The sequence below is a fragment of the Gracilinanus agilis genome, chromosome 6 (genome assembly GCF_016433145.1).
Source record: "Gracilinanus agilis isolate LMUSP501 chromosome 6, AgileGrace, whole genome shotgun sequence".
Taxonomy (NCBI): Eukaryota; Metazoa; Chordata; class Mammalia; order Didelphimorphia; family Didelphidae; genus Gracilinanus; species Gracilinanus agilis.
Window position 1 is genome coordinate 41,662,329 of NC_058135.1, and position 23,410 is coordinate 41,685,738.

General features: G+C 37.3%; 1 protein-coding gene across 1 annotated transcript in view; it reads left to right on the forward strand.

Moving 5' to 3' along the window:
• The window catches only part of ARHGAP24 (Rho GTPase activating protein 24), a 107,338-nt gene that overhangs the window by 5,610 nt on the left and 78,318 nt on the right, over positions 1 to 23,410 (forward strand). Inside the window, exons 2-3 of the mRNA XM_044682119.1 lie at positions 6,197 to 6,396; positions 10,151 to 10,238. Of these exons, the coding sequence (XP_044538054.1) occupies positions 6,220 to 6,396; positions 10,151 to 10,238 (265 nt within the window). The 5' untranslated portion in view covers positions 6,197 to 6,219. The remainder of the gene's footprint in view (positions 1 to 6,196; positions 6,397 to 10,150; positions 10,239 to 23,410) is intronic.

A 23,410-nucleotide genomic window follows, 5' to 3' on the forward strand; every position in this document is an offset into this window, starting at 1 on the left:
AGGGGCCTCAATCCAACAGGAGGAGAGATTCCATGGGCGAATCACTCCTACTTGTCATGGAGATGTCATGCTGGGTTTAATCTAAAACTGGAGATGGTCCTTTGAAAGACCATCTTCTCTGAGAAAGTTGTTCCTCTTGTGGACAACATCTTGGCCCAAAGAAGGGATAGTCAAAGCCCAAGGACAGCTGACCTCCAGCAACATGGTGAAAACATAGACCTAAGAATTAGATGGCATGGACAATGGGAATGAGCATGATCATGATGGAGGCACTGTGTAGTTTTGGACTAATTATTTGTCTATTCATATTCCTTCCTTCATGAATTAATGCTTTTGGAATGAGACACAACAGGAAAAAGGGGCAAGATGTATGACAGTAATACCATTGAAAATTACACTTTGTGTTATAGCCCTCAACACAAAGCAGTGTACATAATAGGGATCTAATAATTATTTGCTTGTCATGAGACATAAACCTGTTTGTGGTATAAAAAGTAGAAAGTAAAAGAAAGTAAAAAAAAGAAAGTAAAAGTAAGTTATAATATACTTTACTTACTTTAATTTGAATTAATCTGAATTACGTTCCTTAGGTTTGTAATGCCTAATATAGCACATTTTCTCCAATTAAAGTATATCTGTTAGAAAAAAATTATTATATTTCATTTCCTAAGTGAAAATTGTAGGCATCAGAGTGATTGAAAACGTAAAAGTAAACTGATTTCACTCATATACAGAGCACTCAAAGGAGAGAACCCTCCTCTAAGAGGACAGATTAACACCTTTGTATCAGTTTATATTCTGAGGAATTAAGTGAGGTGCCCTGAACCATTCTGCTAGAAAAAGTAACTTAGATAATTTTTTTTCCATCATCTTTTTCATATCTTCCTCACCTCAACTTCCTGACTTCAAGTATCAATTAAAATCTCACTTTCTGTAAGAAGTCTTTCAAGGTCTACCTTAAGTCTAGTGCTCTCCCTCTGAGATACTTTTTGTCCACATTTTATATATTTTGTATGTACATAATTAATTGCATGTTTCATCGTTTGATAAAACATGAGCTCCTTGAGGGCAGAGACTGTTTTTGCCCTTTTAAAAATCCTTAGCATTCAATATAGTGCCTAGCACATTAGTAAACACTTAGTAAATGATTGTCAAATTGTTAATGACTACAAATGGCCACTTGCCATACATTTCCTACTATTCATCATCATCTCCCTTCCAGAAAGTTATATCTTATAATAAAAAAAAAAAAAAGAAAAAGTAGGGAGAAAAAGCAAAATTAACTAAAATATCAAAAAAGCCCCTAGAAAGAAACCAGTGGAGATGCCATCTGATAGCTGTTCTTTGGAACCAAACTCATCATAATTTCAGTCAGTAAATCATTAATTAGTGTCTACTTATGTGCCAGATATTCTGCTAAACCCTAGAGATACAGAGAATGTCAAAAGACAATCCCTATATTTTCCATGATTGCACATGTAAAATCTATAGGTAATTCCTTCCTTTCTCAGTGAAGGGTGAGCTAGAAGAGAATTCAAGATTCAAAATTCTTTTCAAAATGTTGGAAACTGTATACATAATGAGGGGGGATTAAATTAAATTTTTTAAAAAGACAATCTCTGTCCTTGAAGAGTTTACAATCTAATGGAGGAAAAATTGTACAAGCAACTATATTCAAAGAAGCTATATAAAGAATAAATAGCAGATAATCAACAGAAAATGACACTAGAATTAAGAGGGATTAGGGAAGGCTTCCTGCAGAAAGTAAGATTTTTAGCTACAATCTGGAAGAAACCAGGAAAGACAGACAAGAAGTAGAGTTGAGGAGGGACAACTTTCCATGCATAGAGGACAGCCAGTGAAGTTGCTAGGAAATGGGAGATGTCCTTTTCATGAAACTAGAAGGAGATTAGTGTTACTGGATTGAAGAATATGTGTGTCCGTGTGAGTGGAGGTGGGAGGAAGGATAAGATGTAAGAAGACCAGAAAGGTGGGAGGGAGAAGGCCAACGAGAAGACCTTTTAATCTTGGATTGGAAATGATGGAGAATTCCCGAGGCTCATTGAGGAGAGGAGGTAATGTGGTCAGACCCATGCTATAGGAAGATCACTTTGACAGCTGAGTAAAAGGTGGACTGGAGAGAGAAGAGATTTGTGTCAGAGAAACCAACTTGAAGACAGGCTTTTGTGATAGTCCAGGTGTTGAGGTGATGAAGGCTTGAATCAGAGGGGTGGTGTATGTGAGAACTGTTACAAAGGCAAAATTGATAAGCCTGGAATGTTGCAGGGAGATGAAAAAGGATGCAAATTGAGAAAAAGTCATTTGATTTGTTAATTAAGAGATCACTGGTGACTTTGGGGTGAGCAATTTCAGCTCCAGAGATAGACTGTAGAGTTAAAAAGAAAGTGAGAGGAAATCTCCTCAAGGAGTTTAGCCACAAAAGACAGATAGGATATGGGGCGATACTGGGGATGGAATATGTGAGGATTTTTTTAAGGATGGAGGAAGATATGGGTATATTTTTAGGCTTAAAATAAAATATTTTATTTTAGGAGAGAAGCAACCAGGACACAGAGAGATAAGTGAGAGATATAGGAGGCAATCTGCTAAAGAAGATAGAATGGAATGGGACCACTTGTGCACACAGAGGGATAGTTTTAGATAGCTTTTCAGTGTTAATAGGGTTTTGAATTTAGGTTGAGAACTTTCAGAGAACTGGGCTTTTGATTTAGTTTTGATTGTTTTATGGTTATTGTGCCAGTTTAAATTTTTATAGTCATTTTGTATATTTTGCTTTCCTGGTCCTTTCTACTTTCATCTTTTGATCAATTCACATGTCTTTTAATATTCCATATCTTGCTATTTTACAGGGATGAAATCACAAATAATATGCAAAATGTGTTAAATTTTAATTTGTTCCCTCAGTTCACACTGAGGGGGAAATGTGCATTTTCAAAACAAGAATTATATCAGAATTAACTATAGAAGAATTTATATTAGATCCTGGAGGTAACAGGGAGCCACTAGAGTTGACATGGTCAAATCTAAGCTTTAGCAGATCACTTGGATAGTTATATAGAATATGGGCTGGAGTTGGAAAAGATGAAATGGGAAGACCAACCAGAAGACTAGTCTGGTAGTCTTAGGTATGAGGTGATGAAGACTGCTATAAAGGTGATGTGTGGGTAGAGAGAAGAGGATATGTATAAGAAATATTGTGAAAGTAAAAATAACAAGATTCATCAGTAAATTGAATATGGGAAATCAGGAGTAGAGTATGACACTTGAGTTGTAATCCTGCATGACTAGAAAGATGATGATGATGCCTTTGATAGTAACATGAAAATTAGGAAGAGGGAAAGTTTTGAGGGAAAGAAAATTAACTCAATTTTGCATATATTGAGTTTAAGATGACTAGGACTTTCAGTTCAAGATATCCAGTTTCAATTGGGAGATACAGTTTCATTTTCTTGAAACAGCAAGGAGACTAGTGTCATTGGATTGAAGAGTGCATGATGTACTGAAAGCTCTAAGAAGATTTGGAAAGGTGGGAAATGGACTCAGATTACAAACGTTTTAAAGGCCAAACAAAAGATTTTTTATTTGATCCTGAATGTGATAAATAGCCAGAGACTTTTATGATGTTGAGGGAGTCAGATGATACCACTTTTGAGCATATCTTAGTTTACACATTTCAGGTTGGTAAAATTTGAGCAACTTAAAGCTTAAGCAATTATAGAAGCAATTTGGTGTAACATTGCATTTATAGTAAGGGTAGAATAATAAGGCTGCTGCTGCATGATTGACCTTAAGCTGCTCAAGACCCACAGGGTGAGAATTCTTGATTCTCCAAATTGGTTGGTAATTCACATTAATTGTGTATTTACTCTTATTACTCTTATTTGTAAATTGCCTTTAAAAATGTATGAAGCAAATGTGTATAAATGTACAATGTCTTAGCCACCATGACCTTCTTAAATTACATGAAATGAAAATATACAGTGGTCTTTTATTACTGGTTAAGATTAGGTTTGTTAGCAGGAATTTCTACGTAACAAAAATAGCTTTGAAAATCACATACCATAAATCTGCTAAAGAATTATGCAATGAGGAGAATAGGAAGAAATATAGAACATGAGAGGAAACATTTTTCATCCAGCAAGTGAAATAACATAAAAAGAACCAGAAGACTTGGGGTCACTATGCTAATTTCTTTTGGATATAATATTTTTGCCTTTTGTGTTCTGCCTTATCTTTAAAGTTTTTTTCAATTACATGCAGAAACAATTTTTTACAATTGTTTTCTGATATTATACAATTCAGATTCTCTCCCTCCCACTCTCTTCCCACCTTTGCCAGGCAGTAAATGGTCTGTTATAGGTTATACCAGTAATTTCATGCAATACATATTTCCATATTCTTCATGCCATGACAGAAGATACATATCATTAAAAAAAACTCATGAAGGAAATAAAGTGAAAGATGGCATGCTTTGATCTGCAATCATATCCCAACAGTTGTTGGTTATATTTTTAACTTAATGCCCTTTGCCCTTCTCTCTATTTTGACTCTTTCCCTTTGGTTCATCCATTAGATCCACAATTCCATTCACATTTCCTTGTTATCATCCTTTGAGAGAGGCAGTATAACATAGTGAATAGAGCATGAAAGTAGGAGACAGAAAAACCTAGACTAAAAGTCCCACTTTTGAGACTTTATTAGTCCTTAGATTCTAAATGTATGTGGTAGAAAGAGTCCTGGTTTTAGATTCAAGAAATGGAGAACAGGCAAGATGGTAAAATAGGAGGAAGCAGTGTAGCCTAGCTCCCCAGACTACTATTCCAACAAAGATCTCAGACAAAAGTGCTAGGATGTGCAATGACCAGAAACTGAAAGAGAAACCATAGTGGTTCATCTTTCCAGGGCAGGATCACAAATTTGATCCATAGTTAAGTGACCAGGTAAGAAACTGTGGAAGAAGGGTGGGCTGGGATCTCAGAGCCAGAACCTAAGAGCAGAACAGAACCACAATACTGTTGTTCTAACTCCAGATTGGTGATGGGAATTGGATGGAGATTGGGAATTGGATTCAGTCTCTCCAATCCCAGAGATGGTCTTCTCATGCAGGAATATCCTTCCACCAGACCCATTGGTGAATTCTTCCTTGAGTTTCCATTTCATGGAGGAACCTAGGCCAACCAGCCTTTATTTCCCTCCCAGCCCTGGACTTCAAAACCCTATGCCTGAACCACATACCTACATTTCCATCTTGCTTTCATCTCTTTGTTATGCCATCTTCCTCCACTAAAATGTAAATTCCTTCAGGACATGGATTGTCTTCCATTTTGCTTGTATGTGTATCCCTATAGTAGATGCTTAAGAATGCTTGATTCCTTTCTTTCCAGAGAAGGAACCTCAAACTCATTCATTGACAACTACTTCCCCATCTCCCCCAGTCATTCCCCTCCAACAACACCAAAAACAAACAAACACACGCAAAAAACAGAGCAGCATCAGAACTGCAAACAGAATAGACTGGAACCATACAAGGCTATGACAGTCCCACTAGAAATACACAAAGCCTGGTCCTAAAACAAAGTCCCAATCAGGGAAGACCAAAAAAAAAAAAAAAGATCAAATGCATTTATAATGTCAGGAATTCCCAAGCAAAATCTCATTAAAATATATCTTGGCCTCAAGATCAATTAAAATTTTGAGAAAAGATGAAATAAGTGCTTAAGTGAGATATGATGTAATTAATGAAATGAGAGTCTAAGAGTAAAGAACTGGAAGATAAATGAGAACTACAGGGAAGAATCTTGGAAAGAGACTTAGCAGATTAGAAAAAAAGGTAAACAAACCTTACCTAAACAATATGAAAATCAAAATGGACCAAACAGAAATTAATGACTTCATGAAAGAATAAGAAATATTAAAACTAAGTTACAAAATATTGGGGAAAATTGAAGGAAAGTAGATATATCTCAGATGAAAATAATTACCTTGGAAATAGATCAAAGAAAGATAAGTTAAGAATTACTGGACTTCCTAAAAACTATGACCAAAAAAGTCTAGATGTCATGCTTTTCAATTAATTTTTTTCCCTGAATATTCTAGAATTTCACAGGTCATTTTTTAGGAGGAGAAAAGAGCAGAAAAGCATCTCATCATTTTCCCTTTTTTGTTTGCCAAATAGGGCATCCCATCCATCTGAGGATCATGGAGAGGTATGGCTCCCCAGAGAGTGTCCAACAAGGTCAAAGGTGTTATACTACCTCCAAGTGTGGGTGGCTGCAAAAACAAGGAGGATTTGCTAAGACTTGGCACACACGCTGGTTTGTGCTCAAGGGAGACCAGCTCTACTATTTCAAGGATAAAGATGAAACACGACCATTGGTAAGTAAAAAAGGAAAAATATTTTTTGTAAAAAGATGTTCCCCAGAACTTTGTCTTAGGCCCTTTTTACTTTTTGTTTTGTGTTTCCTACTTGGTGGCCTTATCTTATCCCCAGGGTTCAATGATTATCTCTACAAACATTATTCTAGCTCTATTTTCTTTTCTGAGCTTCAGTCCCAATTCACCAGGTTTTATATCTTATAGGAATCTTAAACTCAACAGGACCAAATCAGAAATTATTCTTTTCCCAAAAATCTTCTTTTTTGGAAACTTGTCTGGCAAGGCAACTGTACTTCTAGATCTTTAGCTTCAAAACTTCGATGTCATCCTTGACTCTCTACTCTTCCTGCATATCCAATTCATTGCCAAAGCATTTTTGTGTCTGTCTCACAACATATCCCACAAGCATCTGTGGAAGTGGAGATTTTTTTTTTAAACCCTTGTACTTCGATGTATTGCCTCATAGGTGGAAGATTGGTAAGGGTGGGCAATGGGGGTCAAGTGACTTGCCCAGGGTCACACAGCTGGGAAGTGGCTGAGGCCGGGTTTGAACCTAGGACCTCCTGTCTCTAGGCCTGACTCTCACTCCACTGAGCTACCCAGCTGCCCCTGGAAGTGGAGATTTTGAGCCCTCGGACTTCATCCCCTAGAAGTCCCTTAGTATTTCCCCAAATTCCCTTTAATCTCTCCTGGGCCTGCACATTTACAGAGTCACGTTATTGTTTTATAAATTCTGTAGCTTGAGCAAATGTGGAGGCACAGGAGAGATTAAAGGGAATTTGGGGAAATACTAAGGGACTTCTGGGGGATGAAGTTCGAGGGTTCAAAATCTCCACTTACACCCATCCCATTCCCTCCACTCACACAGCAACCAAATTAGAGTTCACTTTTATCATCTCTTCCCTGGACAGCTATAGTACCTAATTAGACTCCTTGCTTAAAGTATCTCCCCATTCTAGGTCATCTTCTACAGAACCATCAAAGTGATTTTCCTAAAGCACCATCCTGACCACATTTCCCACCTGACTCAATAAACTCTAGCAATAACCTCTAAGGCAAAATGTTAAACTCTTCTGATGGGTATTTAAACTTTATCCTTTCCTGTATTTCTGGCTTTATTTTATAAATCTTTACCTTCTGTCTGAGTATCAATTTTAAAATAGAAGAGTGGTAAGGGCTAGGAAATTAGGGTGGAATGATGTGCTCAAGGACAACTAGAAAGTGTCCAAGGTCAGATTTGAAACCAGGTCCTCCTGACTCCAGGCGTGGCTCTCTGTCCACTGTGCCACCTCGCTGCCCCGCTTTTTCTGGGATGATCACACATTACTGCCTTCATGGACACTTTAGAGTAACCATACTGGCTTACTTGCCAATACTCATGCAAATCAAGGAAATACTCCATCTCAATCTCAGTCCCCTTGTACCTACAATGCTCTCCCTTCTTATCTTCTCCTCTTAGAATTTCCTTTTTTTTTTCAAGACTTGGATAAAATGACTTCTGCAGAAGTTTTTTCCTAGTCTCGTTAGTGGCTAAGTTACCAGATATCTATTCTGTATGTATTTCAAAATACACATATAATACACACAGAATATATGTATGTGCATATTTATTTATGTACCTGCTGCCTCCCTATTACAATGTAAGCTACTTGAGGGTGTGGGGCTAGTTTCATTTTTTCTTTGTACCTCCTATACTTGGTACGTAAGATGATTGATTACCTTCAGACACTGGCTGTGTAATCTCAAGCTAGATATTTAACTTCTCTTTGCCTCAGTTTCTTCGCCTGTAAAATAGGGATAACATTAGCACCTACCTTTAAGAATTGTTGTGAGGGCCCAAATGACATAAAATTTATGAGTGCTTAGCATGGTACCTTGCATGTAGTAAACATCATATAAATGCTATCAAGGATGAAAATGATGATGATGAAAAAGGAGGAGGAAGCAGGAAAGAGGAAAAGAAGGAGGAGAGGAAGAAGTAGAAGGAGGAGAAGGAGAAGGGGGTGGGAGAAGAGAGGGAAGAGGAGGAGGAAGAGAAGGGGGAGGAAGAAAATCGGGAAGAGGAGGAGGAGAAAGGGAGGGAGAAGAAAGGGAAGAGGAGGAGGGGGAGAAAGAGAAGGGGAAGGGAAAGAGAAGGAAGAGGAGGAGGAGGAGGAGGAAGAGAAGGGGAGGAAGAAGAGAGGGAAGAGGAGGAGGAGACAGAGATGGAGATGAGGACTATGATGACTATGACGATAACAAGGCAGTATAGATACTTGTTAGAAACTGAATGTAGGGGGCAGCTGGGTGGCTCAGTGGATTGAGAGGCGGGCCCAGAGATGGGAGGTCCTGGGTTCCAATTTGACCTCAGATACTTCCTAGCTGTGTGACCCTGGGCAAGTCACTTGACCCCCATTGCCTAGCCCCTACCACTCTTCTGCCTTGGAATCAATATTTATTGATTCCAAGACAAAAAATAAGGATAGATAGATAGACAGACAGACATATAGATAGATAGACAGACAGATAGATTATATATCTTAGATAGATAATGGAGATTGATAGAGCGCTAGACCCAAACCAAACAGGAGGAGGAGAATGGTCTGGGTTGCCTTTGGGAGATTTTGCAGTGGTTTGAATGACCTCCAGTGTCTCCCTGAAACAAAGGCCCATGTATTTACCATCTTATTCTTTGAGTGATGTTGTAGAGCTGCAAATCTTGGAATTCCAAAATCTCCAAAGAATTAAAGTTGTTAGTCACCCGAAGGGCAAGGGAGGGGTGGATGGTGGGCGTAAGTATGTTGCAGCTTATTATCACCATAGACTTGTACTTCAGTATCACCAAAAAAATCATCAAAGTGATGTGACTAGAAAAAGAGGTAGGATAGTCAAGCAGTTTTACTGAACTTAGGCAGAAAAAAAATCTATCTTTATTTCAATTATCATTGAACCTTTCCCATTCTTTGTTATTGCTTTGTACATTTAAAAATCTTTATCTGAAAAGAAGTTTTACTAGAATTCACAAAGATCTATAACACAAAATGGTTAATAACATCTAACTCAGAAGAAGGCATGGGTCTTCCCAGCACTTTATCCACAGCTGCCTCTAAATTTGTATAATTTCACCTATTTGAGGTTTTGTAGTGGTTTTTAGCTTCACCAGCTAGTGGTCTCTTCTGGGCCCAGGCCAGGGCCCACTTCCCCAATCCCCCATATTATTATTTTGAGATAATCTAAAAACTTCTTGGTACTTTTTCTGTGGCTCAAGGAGTGTTTTCTTGGCCCATCTTTTCTTGCTGGGGTGGCAGGTACCACAGGCCAGAGTGTCAGTCTTGACCTCAGCATTTGCTCCAGAATGCCCCATCCCTGCTACTGCCCTGTGGAGAATTTGGGCAGGTAGAGGAGGAAGGGAGGGGATAAGCATTTATAGAGCACCTACTACAGACCGAGCACTCTACAAATATTATTTCATTGATCCTCACAACAACCCAGGGAGATGGGTGCTGTTATGGTCCCCATTATACAGTTGAAGAAACTGAGGCAACCAGAGTGCCTTGCCCTGGGTCACATAATAAGTATCTGAAGCCTATTTTGAACTCAGGTCTTCCTGACTCCAGTCCCAGCCACTTTTCTATCTATCACTCTAATCACTGACTTTCATTTAATTGGAGGCCATGAGTAAATTATAGTGAGAACTGAAATATATGTTGAGAGCAAAGAAGATGCTGGAATATCCTTTTATGATGATTCATATTGTTGTCATTTGTTTCCTCAGGGTACCATTTTACTGCCCGGGAACAAAGTTGTAGAGCATCCCTACAATGAAGAGAGCCCTGGACAGTTCCTTTTTGAAGTAGTTCCAGGTGGGATGCTTTTCATTAAATTCTCTCCAGTTATATTGGTAGAGATCACAAATGTTCACCTAAAATAGAGGTTTTAGGTGATTAGTGGTTTCATTTTAAAAGGAAAAAGTGGGAAAATAAGGAGAGATTGGTTTGTGCTTTGATAGATATACTTTTTAGAGAGAGTAAGAGGATGAATTAAAAAAATGCTGGTTTCTCTTTTGTAAACATAGTTGATACCTATCTTGCACCCAGAGCATTTGTGTTTAACTTCAATCTTTAGGGAAGACTGAAGACTTCCTATTATATTGGCAATGTTGGCATGAAGAAAATTTTTTTATCTTTCTTTTTATTCACTCACAAAAGCTTATTCAATAAAGTAAAATATGAAATATATTCAGAAAAGAAGAGGAAAAAACAACTCTATACATTACTTTTTAAAGGAAATCAATGTAAAATGTCTTGATAGAGTCTCAGGCAAAGTCTCTACTTTTAATCTCATATGCTTTCCATCTTCCTCTTAGTATTAATCATTATTTAGATTTTGGATCAAAGTTTTAATCATTATTAGTCATTTTATTTGTGGAGAATCCATTAATATGATAAGAAAGCTTTCAGAGCATAAGTGAAGATAGTACAGGTATCCTGAAGGGAATTTTTGACAAGGTAATTGCTCTGGGGAGTGGGTTTTCTCATACTATCTGCTCCTGTGTTCTCATATCCCAAAGGAGACTCTGCTAAAGCTAGTTCATTGTAGGCTGTTCCTGTTGTATTTGCCAACTCTATTCTCAAAGCACCCATTTCTTTATGTTTGTATTCCTTCCGTTTGGGAAGTCCTAATTGGATCCTCAGATTCTATGCTTAATTCTTCTGAGGCCTGCATCCTTCTAGTTATCTCTACCATCGCTCACCACATCTTTGGTTCTCATTTAAATCCCTTCCCATAGAAAGAGATCAAGCAAATTTTATGTAGTAACTCACTTTCCCATATATCTTGAATGTATATTTCTACTTACAATGCCAGATTATTAAAAAAATTACCCAGAAAAAACTACCTAGGAAAAATTATGCATCTAGCATGAACTGTGAGAATAAGAAAAATTTTCTGCTGATTACATTTTCCCTGAAGACTACATACATATTTTAATAGTTTTAAAATTATATTAAAATTGTAAAAATAAAAATGTATTTAATAGCTTTAAAATGGAATATTTCTCCAGGTATAGATTACATTGTATCATTGTAATAATTGCTGGATGTCTAGATATTAAGTCATCCCAGATGGCGGGAGGAGGCAGAGTTATGGAAAGATTGTCTTTTCAATTTCAGATAATTTTCCTGTGGCTAGAAAGCAAGTAACAGGCTGGAAAAAGTCTATCTGTAAGCATTAGTCATCTTCATAGTATGATGTTTTACTGATTTTTTAAATATAATGAATGATATGTGTAGTGGTGTTTCAGAATATTTGTTTATATACTAATTCAGACAACTTTCTCTGTTACTTATTCTTGATAAGTGAAAACTTCAGGGGACTAAAAATGCATATCAAAATGTGAAAAAAAATCCCTGCCCAAATCCTAAAATTTTTCATTCATTTCATATGAAACATTCCATTCATATAAGGGGAAAAGATGAGAATGTGAATGTGGGAAACCTGGATCTAGATGTTCTAAGTCAATGGCGTAAAACTCAAATGGAAACAGATTCCTGAGTTGGTATATTGACATAGAAAACCACAAATCAACATTAGCTATGTTGTAAAGTATTTTTATTTATTTTAGTAAACATCTCCGTTCTAGGATATTTGATACTTATTTTTTACTAAGAATCTTTAGTTGGTTTACTTTGTTTGAATGGATAACAAGCTATCATATATGGATAGTAATAGCTCATATTTCCTCACAATAACCTGTGAGACTAAGGCTCACAGGGGTTGGATGTTCTGCCTGAGGTCATAGGTCAATAAATAGCAAAGCTCAGATGTGAACCTCTCAGTTGTTTTACCTACATGTCTACAATATACTTCATTATACTACCTAGAATGGCACTAAGTTCACCAAGTAGTGAAATTATAAAAACATGGAATTTTAGAGTTTTCAGGGACCGCAAAGGTTGTATAGGTTGAAAAAGAATCTCCACTAGAACACTTCATACCTGAAAAAGAATTTCCTCTAGAACACTTCCCCAAAAGGGGCATCCAGCCTTCATCTGAAGATTTCTAATAAGTTTATTTCTACTACCTACTTTTTTTGTGTTTCTGCTCCCACAGTTCTTCCTCTGAATGTGGATAGTGTTCTTAATCATAAGTCCCTCAGAATTGTCCTGGGTCATTGCATTGCTGCTAGTACAGGAGTCCATTATATTCGATTTTACCACACTATATCGGTCTCTGTGTACAATGTTCTTCTGGCTCTGCTCCTTTCACTCTGCATCAATTCCTGGAGGTCTTTCCAGTTCACATGGAATTCCTCCAGTTTATTATTCCTTTTAGCACAAGCACAATTTGTTCAGCCATTCCTCAATTGATGGACACCTCCTCATTTTCCAATTTTTTGCCACTACAAAGAGTGCGGCTATAAATATTTTTTAAGTATTTTTCCTTATCTTTTTAGGGGTACAAACCCAGCAATGGTATTGCTGGGTCAAAGGGCAGGCATTCTTTTAAAGCCACTGGGCATAATTCCAAATTGCCTTCCAGAATGGTTGGATCAATTCACACCTCCACCAGCAATGCATTAATGACCCAATTTTGCCACATCCCCTCTAACATTTATTATTTTCCTTTACTGCCATATTGGCCAATCTTGCTAGGTGTGAGGTGGTACCTCAGAGTTGTTTTGATTTGCATTTCTCTAATCAGGAGAGATTTAGAACACTTTTTCATGCGATTATTGATAGTTTTGATTTCTTCATCTGAAAACTACCTATTCATATCCCTAGACCATTCATCAACTGGAAAATGGCTTGATTTTTTTATACAATTGATTTGACTCCTTGTATATTTGAGAAATTAAACCTTTGTCAGAGGTTTTTGTTATAAAGATTTTTCCCCAATTTGTTGTTTCCCTTCTAATTTTGTTTGCTTTGATATTGTGTGTACAAAACCTTTTTAATTTAATATAATCAAAATTATTCATTTTAAATTTTGTAATATTCTGTGTTTCTTGCTTGGTCTTAAATTCTTTCCTTTCCCATAGACCTAACAGGTATACTATTCTATGTTCACCTAATTTACTTATAATTTCCCTCTTTATATTTAAGTCCTTTACCCATTCTGAATTTATCTTGATATAGGCTATGAGATGTTGATCTAATTCTAATCTCTCCCATACTGTTTTCCAATTTTCCCAGCAGTTTTTGTCAGATAATAGATTCTTGTCCCAAAAGCTAAGACCTTTGGGTTTATCGTATACTACCTTGCTGAGGTCATTTACCCCAAGTCTATTCCATCCTTCTGTCTTTTTTTTTTTTATCCTGGGACTCCATTCTAGGAGCATAGGGCCACAACCAGTAGGCAATGGGTCACGCAGTCGCTCAGGGTCACCCAGCTTGGAAGTGTCTGAGGCCGGATTTGAACCTAGGACCTCCTATCTCTAGGCCTGGCTCTCAATCCACTGAGCTACCCAGCTGCCGCCTAGGGTGATTTTAAATGGAGTTTCTCTTTCTAAATCTTGCTGCTGAGTTGTGTTGGAAATATATAGAAATGCTGATGATTAATGTGGATTTATTTTGTATCCTGCAACTTTGCTAAAGTTGTTGATTATTTCCACTACCTTTTTAGTTGATTTCCTCAGATTCTTTAAAGACTGGTTTTCAGCTATAATCTTTTGGTTTTCCTTTTCAGTCTGGTCTGTCTGGCTCTTCATGGCTTCCAGCTGGTCATTTCTGGTCTTCAATTTGCTTATCATTTCATTTGATTTCTGAACCTCAATTTCCAATTGCGAAATTCTGCCTTTTAAACTATTTTCTTTTTGAACTATTTCCCACTTTTCTTACCAGTTCTCTTCTATCTTTCTCCTGATCTTAGATTTGAATTCTTCAAAAGCTTGTGACCAGTTTTCATTTTGTGGGGGAAGGTTTGAATGTCTGTAATTATTTGAACTCCTCTGCTTTCTGGATTTTTTCTGTGCAAAAGTTATCAAGAGTTAGAGCTTTTTTCTTGGTCTTTTTGGTGGTTGTTTCTTGGGCCTTGCTTGTCATCATTATGCTTTCTCAGCCAGAAGTCTGAGTGAGGCAGGCAGACTCTCTGTGAATAGAGCTAAGGAGCAGTTTTTGCTTGAGGCTACTTTGTGAGTCTCCTGGCTTCCACTGTCTGCTAGGCCTCTGCTGTCCGCAGCCTCTCTCAGCCTCACTCCTGCACCCAAGATCTGCATTCCCCATCCTCCTGGGGTCTCTAGTCTAGCTGTTCTCAGGGGCAAGACCCCGGTGGTCCTAATCAGCTGCCCAGAGCCTGGAAATTGGCCCAAGCTTGCTCCTCCACTTGAGGTTCTCCCCTGAGTCTCAGCACGCTGAGCTGCTTCCACTGTCTGCTGTCTCTCTCCACTCCACTCCTGTGCCCAAGGTCTAAGCTCTCTAGCTTCCTGGGGTCTCAAGTCTTGCTGCTCTCAGGGGAAAGCTCCTGGTGGTCCCAGTTAGCTGCCAAGAAGTTAGATTTTGCACCCCCTCTCACTCTAACTTTGGTGCACAGCCTCTGACTCTAGTACTATGGGTGAGATGGGGGAAGGTTGATCAGCTTGCATTTTGATGGGAACTATTTCCCCCCCTTATAGTGTGGAAGTGCCCAGATCCCTTCGATACTGTGCCCTATTGTGGTGTCCCTTCTTTCATCTGAATTTTTTTTTTTTTTTTTTTTTTTTTTTTTTGTCCTTTGGAGGTATGCTGTATGGGTTGGTTAGGAGAGTAAAGCACCCTGCTTCTACTCTGCAGCCATCTTAACCCAGAAGTCCAATTTTCTAGGATTCTTTAAGTAGACCATCTTATCATCTGCAAAGAGTGATAGGTTAGTCTCCTCACTGCCTACTTTAGTCCCTTCAATTTCTTTTTCTTCTCTAATTACTACCATTTGCATTTCTAGTACAATGTTAAATAATAGAGGTGATAATGGACATCCTTGCTTCACTCCTATTCTTATTGGGAAGGCTTCTAACATATCCCCATTGCAAATGATGCTTGCTGATGGTTTTAAATATATACTGTTTATTATTTTTAGGAAAGGCCCATCTATCTTTATACTTTCTAGTGTTTTCAATAGGAATGGGTGTTGTATTTTGTCAAAGACTGTTTCTGCATCTATTGAGAAAATCAGGTGATTTCTGTTGGTTTGGTTATTTATATGGTCAATTATATGGATGGTTTTCCTAATATCAAATCATTCTTGCTTTCCTGGTATAAATCCTACCTGATTATAGTGAATAATCTTTGTGATAACTTGCTGTAGTCTTTTTGCCAGCATTTTGTTTCATATTTTCTCATTTATGTTCATTAAGGAGATTTTCTTTCTCTGTTTTTGGTCTGCCTGACTTTGGAATCAATAGCATATTTGTGCCATAAAAAGAATTTGACAAAACTCCTTTGCTTATTTTTTTCAAATAGTTTGTATAGTACTGGGATTAGCTATTCTTTAAATGTTTGATAAAATTCACTTGTGAATCCATCTGATCCTGGAATTTTTTCCTAGAGAGTTCATTGATGGCTTGTTCAATTTCTTTTTCTGAGATGGGATTGTTTAAGTATCCTATTTCCTCTTTTGTTAATATAGGAAGTTTATATTTTTGAAAATATTTATCCATTTCACCTAGATTGTCATATTTATTGTCAATAAATTGGGCAAAATAGCTATTAATAAGTGCCTTAATTTCCTCTTCATTAGAGGTGAGGTCACCCTTTTCATCTTTGATACTGTTAATTTGATTTTCTTCTTTTTTTTTATTAGGTTAACCAGTACTTTACCTATTTTATTTGTTTTTTTTTCAAAGTATCAGCTCCTCATCTTATTTATTAGTTCAATAGTTCTTTCTACTTTCAATTTTATTAATTTCTCCTTTGATTTTTAGGATTACCAATTTAGTTTTTATCTGGAGATTTTTAATTTGTTCACTTTCTAGTTTTTTAAGTTGTATGCCCACTTCATTGACCTCTTCCATCTCTGATCTGTTGATATATGCACTCAGGGAATTAAATTTTCCCCTGAGTATTGCTTTGGCTGCATCCCATAGATTTTGATATATTGTTTCTTCGTTGTCATTCTCTTCTCTGACTAGACAAAGAAAGTAAAAGATAAAAACAGACCATAATGCAATAAAAATCATACTCAATAAGGGCTTATGGAAGGGCAATTTAAAATTTAATTTAATTTACTCATTTAAATTAATGTATTGATAAAATGTAAAATTAATTGGAAACAAAATAATCTAATTCTTCAAAACTGGTGAGTCAAAGAACAAACCAAAGCAACAATTACTGGATTAGGTTGATGGAGCTGACCTATTGTAGTAATGAGCCCTGAGGCAAGATCTTCTCCAGCTGCCAGCTGAGGCTAAAGGTGAAAGTGAATGTGTAGAGGCTGAAGGTAATTACTCTCTGTCCTCCTCTCTCCTTTCTGTCAGCCACCTCCCTGCCAGCTGCCTAGTCAAAGCCCTGAGCTTCCCATAGCCTTTGCCCTAGTATCACAGTCAGCTGGATTCTTTTCTCAGGTTTAGACATTTCTGCCCTCTAGAGGCTTCTTCTCTGTACTATTGATAAACTGAATTAAGCCAGTTGAGGTGATCTGCTGAGCTAAATGTGCCCTGAGGCTAAAACTTCCAACTGCAGAGGCCTAAATTGGAGATGTGGTAGCTGAAGGCTGGAACCAGCCTGCCCTCTTCTCTGCTTCTTTCCTCCAGCTGCCTTCTTCCCAGCTTGGTCATAGCCCTGAACTTTGCATAGTTGTAGTAGCAAGGAACTCTGTCCCAGTTGAAGCCCTCACTCTGAAATCCCACCGACTGCCAGAGTCTCAGCACAGTAGGTGGGGGAAGGGTCCTGAGACCTTCCTTCTTTCTTTTCCTTAAACCTGAGAATTCAACCTTCTCTACATACCCTTTAAGTTGAATTGAGTAGGAGGGTCCTGCAACTCTGTCTTGTTGGATTTGGTTTTCTGTCTCTCTTGAAGCACTTTGTTTTTGATTGTTATGGAAGGGTTTTCATAGATGAATCAATTTTTGCTGCTTCTAAACTGCCACCTTGACTCCATTCCCCCAAACCACAACTTTCTTAGGAAGCTTCTCCAAGTCCTGGTGCTGTGAAAAGGCCTAGGTATTAAAACTCTGAGCTTTGGTTTTTTTCTCTTCTACCTTTCTAAACTTTGATGAATCATTTAATTTTGCCAGACTCTGAAATCCTCATCTCTAAAAGGAGTGGGTTGGACTAGATGACCTCTAAGATCTCTTAGGGATATTAAATGAATGAGCCCTTTAAAGGTACAGAAGCAGGTAGCTAGGTATCACAATGAATGAAGCACTGGGTCTGGAATTGGGAGAATCTGGCCTCAGACTAGAATGCTAGCTCTGTGACCCTGGGCAAGTCATTTAATCCCAATTGCCTAGCCCTTACCAATTTTTTGTCTTGGAATTAATGCCATGACAGAAGTGGGTCGCCATAAAATGTGTGGTGAAAATGAAGGGATGGAGGTAGAGGAGGATAGGATGGTAGGATGGATGGGAGAAAGGAGAGAGGAAGGTAGAGGAAGGGAAAGGAAGGTAGCCAGGGGGAAATTGACCTGAGCCCTCAAATGAATGATCAGAGAGCAACTTTAGGGTTTGAAAAGCTAGTTTTTATTTTAATTAAAAAGGTTAAGGTCTAGAGAAAACTAGGAGGTAGGAAGAAAGGGAAAAAGGCACCAAGAGAGAGATCAGGGTCTCAGGGTAGAGAGCACTGCTTCCAGGGTAGAGAGAGCTGCTTCCAGGTTTGAGAGAACAGACACTCCTGGGAAGAGAGAGAGTAAAGCTCAGGGTCCAGAGCTAGAAAAGGTACCAAATTTTTCCTTTTATACTTTCTCTGACACCTCCCACAAAGGAAGTGGGAGGTGCCAGGGGAAATTGTAGCAGAGAGAGTCCTGGGAGTTATAGTCTCCCAGGGTTTAGGATAATCCCAAATGACACAGAAGGAAAGGGTTTAAAACTTTTTAATTTAATTAAAAAAACTTTTTGTAAGCTGCATAAGGAAAGTAAACCTCAGGAACATTGCATAGAATGAGTCACTTACCTATCTGCCCCTTATCTTTCTTCTGCATCCTGATGCCAGCCCCCAAGCCTCCTGTTCTCAGGGGAAGCACTCATGGACCCTAATCCTATTCCAGAGAGATACTCCTCTAATTTCTTCCTCTTAATGTCTAGTGTTTTTTAGGGGGTGCTGCAAAAACCTTATATTTCTATTCAAACATATCCTTCCTCTTTCTCCACCCTGAGTCTAAAGCTCAGAGGACATCTAGAAAACAAGTTCCAGGAATTGGTATGGTGAAAAAAGACTACATTTGGAGAAAAAAATCTGGGGCTGCTGATCTGTGCAATTGAGAGCAGCACACTTCCCATCTCTATGTTTTTTCTGCTCTGTAAACTAGGAATAAACATAATTTACCTGCCTATAAGGCTTTTATGACAGCTAAATGTGGTAATGTGGTTAAAACCCTGAATGAATGATCAGACCTTGTAGTAATGTTTGTTCTTCGTGTTACTTCTGGGTTTCCTAGAGCTTTCCAAGTAAACCATGAAATTAGCTTTCATTTCAGTTTGTGTATGAACCAACTGCTAATTAGTTGTGATAACATTGGACTGCCATTGGAAAAGAGGAGCAATTCTAAAACTCTATGTCTATGAATTAGAAAAAGAAAGACATTTTTTAAGGAGGGAATATTTTTAGATTTTTAAAAGTATCTAAATGGCAGAGGGCTGAAAAATTCCAGTTATTTAAAAAAAAAAAGCAAATAGTAGTTGAAAACAAACTGGTTTCTACAACTATATTGTGTTTGTGTGTGTATTTCCCCATTCATCTACAGGCCTAGTTCTGTACAGAGAAATGTGTTTTCTTACTATAAAGAACTCCTACTCACATTCTCTAAATGGCTTGCTCACATTAGAAATACACAGTAAGCAAAAAACCAAAAAGCAGCAGCAACAACAAAACCCAAAGCAAGCCTGCAAGCTTCAGGTCTGCCCCCACTCTGAGACAAAAGGGGGTTATCCTCGTTATCTTTGAGATTATCAATACAATTACCACCATTTTTACTACACAGTTAATTCATTCAAAGTGTGTGTGTGTGTGTGTGTGTGTGTGTGTGTGTGTGTGTGTAGGGCTTAAATGCCAAAGCATTAAGGATATGTGAATTATTAACCAGTGACTCAGCTTATTTAAGTGTATTAACAGAGTAATAATTTAAAGTAAACGCCAAACTAAGGCCTTCTTTAGAAAAAGGACAAGTGCAACTATGCTACATTTCAATTGTACTAACTACTTTTTCTTCAATGTGAGAGTGTGTATTCTGGCTCACATGTATACATGTATGTATATACCTACATACATCACCATTTCCCCAAACTTCCTGTTCTTAACCTTATTTCTCAGAGAATTCATTTATTCAAGGTTAAAATTTTACCTATGAATTCTTTACCTGGGAGCATGGTTTCTATTTTTGGTCCATTTAGTTGAAATCTCCCTATTTCTTCCAGACTCTTTGTCTTCCTGGATTTCTCCCTATGAATATACCTTCTTTTTTTAATTTTATTTTTATTATCATGCAAAACACACTTCCATATTGGTCTTTTTTTTTTCTAAGCTATTTCATCTTTACTACATCATAGTTTTGGCAAATAAATCAAGATGCGAGAGGGTTTATTTCACATTAATGTATTAAACGGATTTTTGTTCAAATAAATAGGGAGTTCTCTTTAAATATGATCTTCTCACACTCTGGCCAATAAGAGGAAATCAAAGGGGAGAGTCACCAATCAAGTGCATGAAGCCCAAAGGAAAGAGATGAAAACTGAATTGGGACTGACAACAGACACCTTTTTTTGCCATTTTTTATTATATGCAAAATATACTTCCATATTGGTCATTGTTGTAAGGGCACACACATACATAACCAAAACCCCAAAATAAAACCAAAGATACACTGATGTGAAAGACGACTCCCACAGTTCTTTCTCTGGAGGTGGATAGCATTCCCTGTCATATCTTTTTAGGATTGTCCCAGATCATTGCATATAATATACCTTCTTAATGTGCAAAGCACCCCCTACCCTTACTCCTTTCACTTTTCCTAGTTCTTATTTTTAAATTAGCTTTTCAATGATATTTTTCAATGACAATTTCAATGACAATAGCTTTTCAATGATATTCAATGTTTCTTACAGCTTCACAGTTTTTTCAGCCATCCCCTGTAGCAAGTAGTATTTTTTTTAAAGAGGGGGCAAAATCAGCTCAACTGATCAATGCATTGAAAAAGTATGAAAGATTCAGTATGTCACACCTATGAACTTCCCATCATATCTCCTCATTCAGGGCCCATTGGATCTTTATAATTTTGTTACATTTACTTTTGATGTTTTAGTGTGTAATTATTCTTTCCATTTACATTGTTAAGATGCCCTTTTTCTTTGAATAAAATGAACCCATCCAGAGATAGTGTCTTGTCAAAGATTTCATTTTACCACATTCTAATCAATAACTTTCAAGTCAAATTTGTTCTCTTGAATGAGGGCTTCTGGTTCCTTTTCTATGTTGCCTAAACTTTGGGCATTTGTGTTTAGACACTTGAGGCTATTAGTTTTATTGCTGTTCCCTTAGAGCAGTGGTTCCCAAACTTTTTTGGCCTACCGCCCCCTTTCCAGAAAAAATACGACTTAGACCCCTGGAAATTAATTTTTAAAAATTTAATAGCAATTAATAGGAAAGATAAATGCACCTGTGGCCATCACTGCTCCCCTGGATCACTGCAGCACCCACTAGGGGGCGGTGGTGCCCACTTTGGGAATCACTGTCTTAAAGTTTTGTCTCCTGTGAATTTCCAATTGTAACAGCTTTTCTTTCTTCTTTTTGTCTACTCTCAACAGTATAAAATTCAAGGGTTAGGCATAAAAATCCTTTCTTTTAAATATTATTTCTGTTTAAAATTCATTTGTAATACATACTGGAAATAAATGCTTAGACATACTCTACCCCTATCCAGGAATCTATCAACAATATACAGTAAGTCATGATTAAGAAATCTCAATCTCAGATACTACCTTCTTTGCTAGTTTTTTGCTTCTCCCAATTTTTCTCTTTATCATCTCCTGCCTTCAGTAGAAAACAGTGGGGAAAATAGGAACTGACTGTGTGCTTTTCAGTTCCTTGCCTAACATTTCCTAATTACTGGGGATACTTTTTATTTCCCTTCTCAAAATGTCACTTATGCCCATCTAAAGTAGGTAGTTATCAATTGTTCTCATAATGTTTTGGATGCTAGGTTTCATCATATATTTTTCTCCTCCTTTTCATGGCTAGACTCATTGAGAAAGCTATTTACAATCAGTGCCTCTGTTTCTTCTCTTTTTAATTTCATGTAGTCTGGATTCATTGTTAGAAAGTCATTCCCTCCCCCCCCCCCCCCCCCCCCGAATTCAAGCTTAAAGTAGCACTTTTGTGTCTTACACTCCTTGCTACTGGTTCTGCTCTCTGAGATCAAATAAAACACATCTAATTCTTTCTCATGAGAGCCTCTTCAAATACTTGGAGGCATTTAATGTGCTTTTCCCATCTCTACCTGCTTTCCCTGAGTCCTCTTTTCTTTGGAGGCTAAAAAAAATCCAGTTCCTTCAACTCACTCCTAATATGTCATAGACTCAAGACCATTCACCAGCTATAGCAAATTTCCTTTATGTATATAATATATATCATATGTCATACATAGTATATATCATATTATATATAGCAATCACTTCCTTGCCATCTTTCTTTCAAGTCTACTAGTTGGCCTCCTCTGAAAACTCTGAAAACTCAGTATATCAATGTCTTTTTAAAATTCCTAGTACTAAAACCAACATTCCAGATGGGGTTTGACAAGGATAGAATCCAGAGGGACTTTTCCCTTCCTATGCCTGTAGGCCATGTCCCCTCTTGATGTAGCCCCAGATCACATTAGCTTTGGGACTGCTCATTACATGTAACTTGCAGTCCTCTAAAACTGTTGGATCCTTTACAAACAGCCACAATCTATCCAGGCCTCTTTCCTCTTATTCTTGTGAAGCTTCTTCTTTTTTTTTTTTCATCCAAGAATAAGACTTTCCATTTATTCCTGTTAAATTTCATTTTATTAGATTTAGTTCATCATTCTGTTGACTTAGTCCAATGGCTGTGATCCAATTCATTAGCTATCCCTCCCAGCTTTGTGCCATCCATAGATCTGATGAGCAGGTCAACTATGCCTTTATTCTAGTCATTGATAGCACAGGATCAGTTCAGACTCAGCTTCCCTCCACTGGAGACCACCTGCCATGTTAACACTGAAAAACTACTCTAGTGTGAAATATTACCCATCTCCTCATAATGAGATGGTGTGTGTCAGAGTGCAGAATGGGGCATATATTTTTTAACATAGCCAATGAGAGAATTTGTTTTGCTTAATTCTGTATTTTTCTTGCAAGACATTTTTCTTTTTTCTTTTTTTTCAACAAGGGTGAAGAGTAAGAGGGAGAGAAAATAGATTTTTGTTAATTAAAAGAGGAAAAAAACACTTAAAAGAGAGGGAATAGTTTGGGAGAAATCTGGAAAGGCTTGTATGAACAAATGAAGATTAAAGTAATCAAAACCAGGAGAATGATTTATATAGTAACAACAGCATAACACAAACAATTTGAAAGACTTAATTCTGATCAATGAAGTGACTAACCATGACATGTTCTCCATGCTTGCCACTTTCTGACAGCAAGGCATTGGACTCAGAATGCAGTATGAGACATATGTATCACATAAACATACTACATATACATATTATAAAATATATAATAATTAATATTACATACAAATATATTTATGTATACTAGATATTGCCAATGTAGTTATTTTGTTAGACTATGAAATTTATTATGGAGATTTTGCTCTTTTTTTTTTTTTTTTTTTTTTTTTTCTTCATTTAACATTTATTAATAATCATTTTTAACATGGTTACATGATTCATGCTC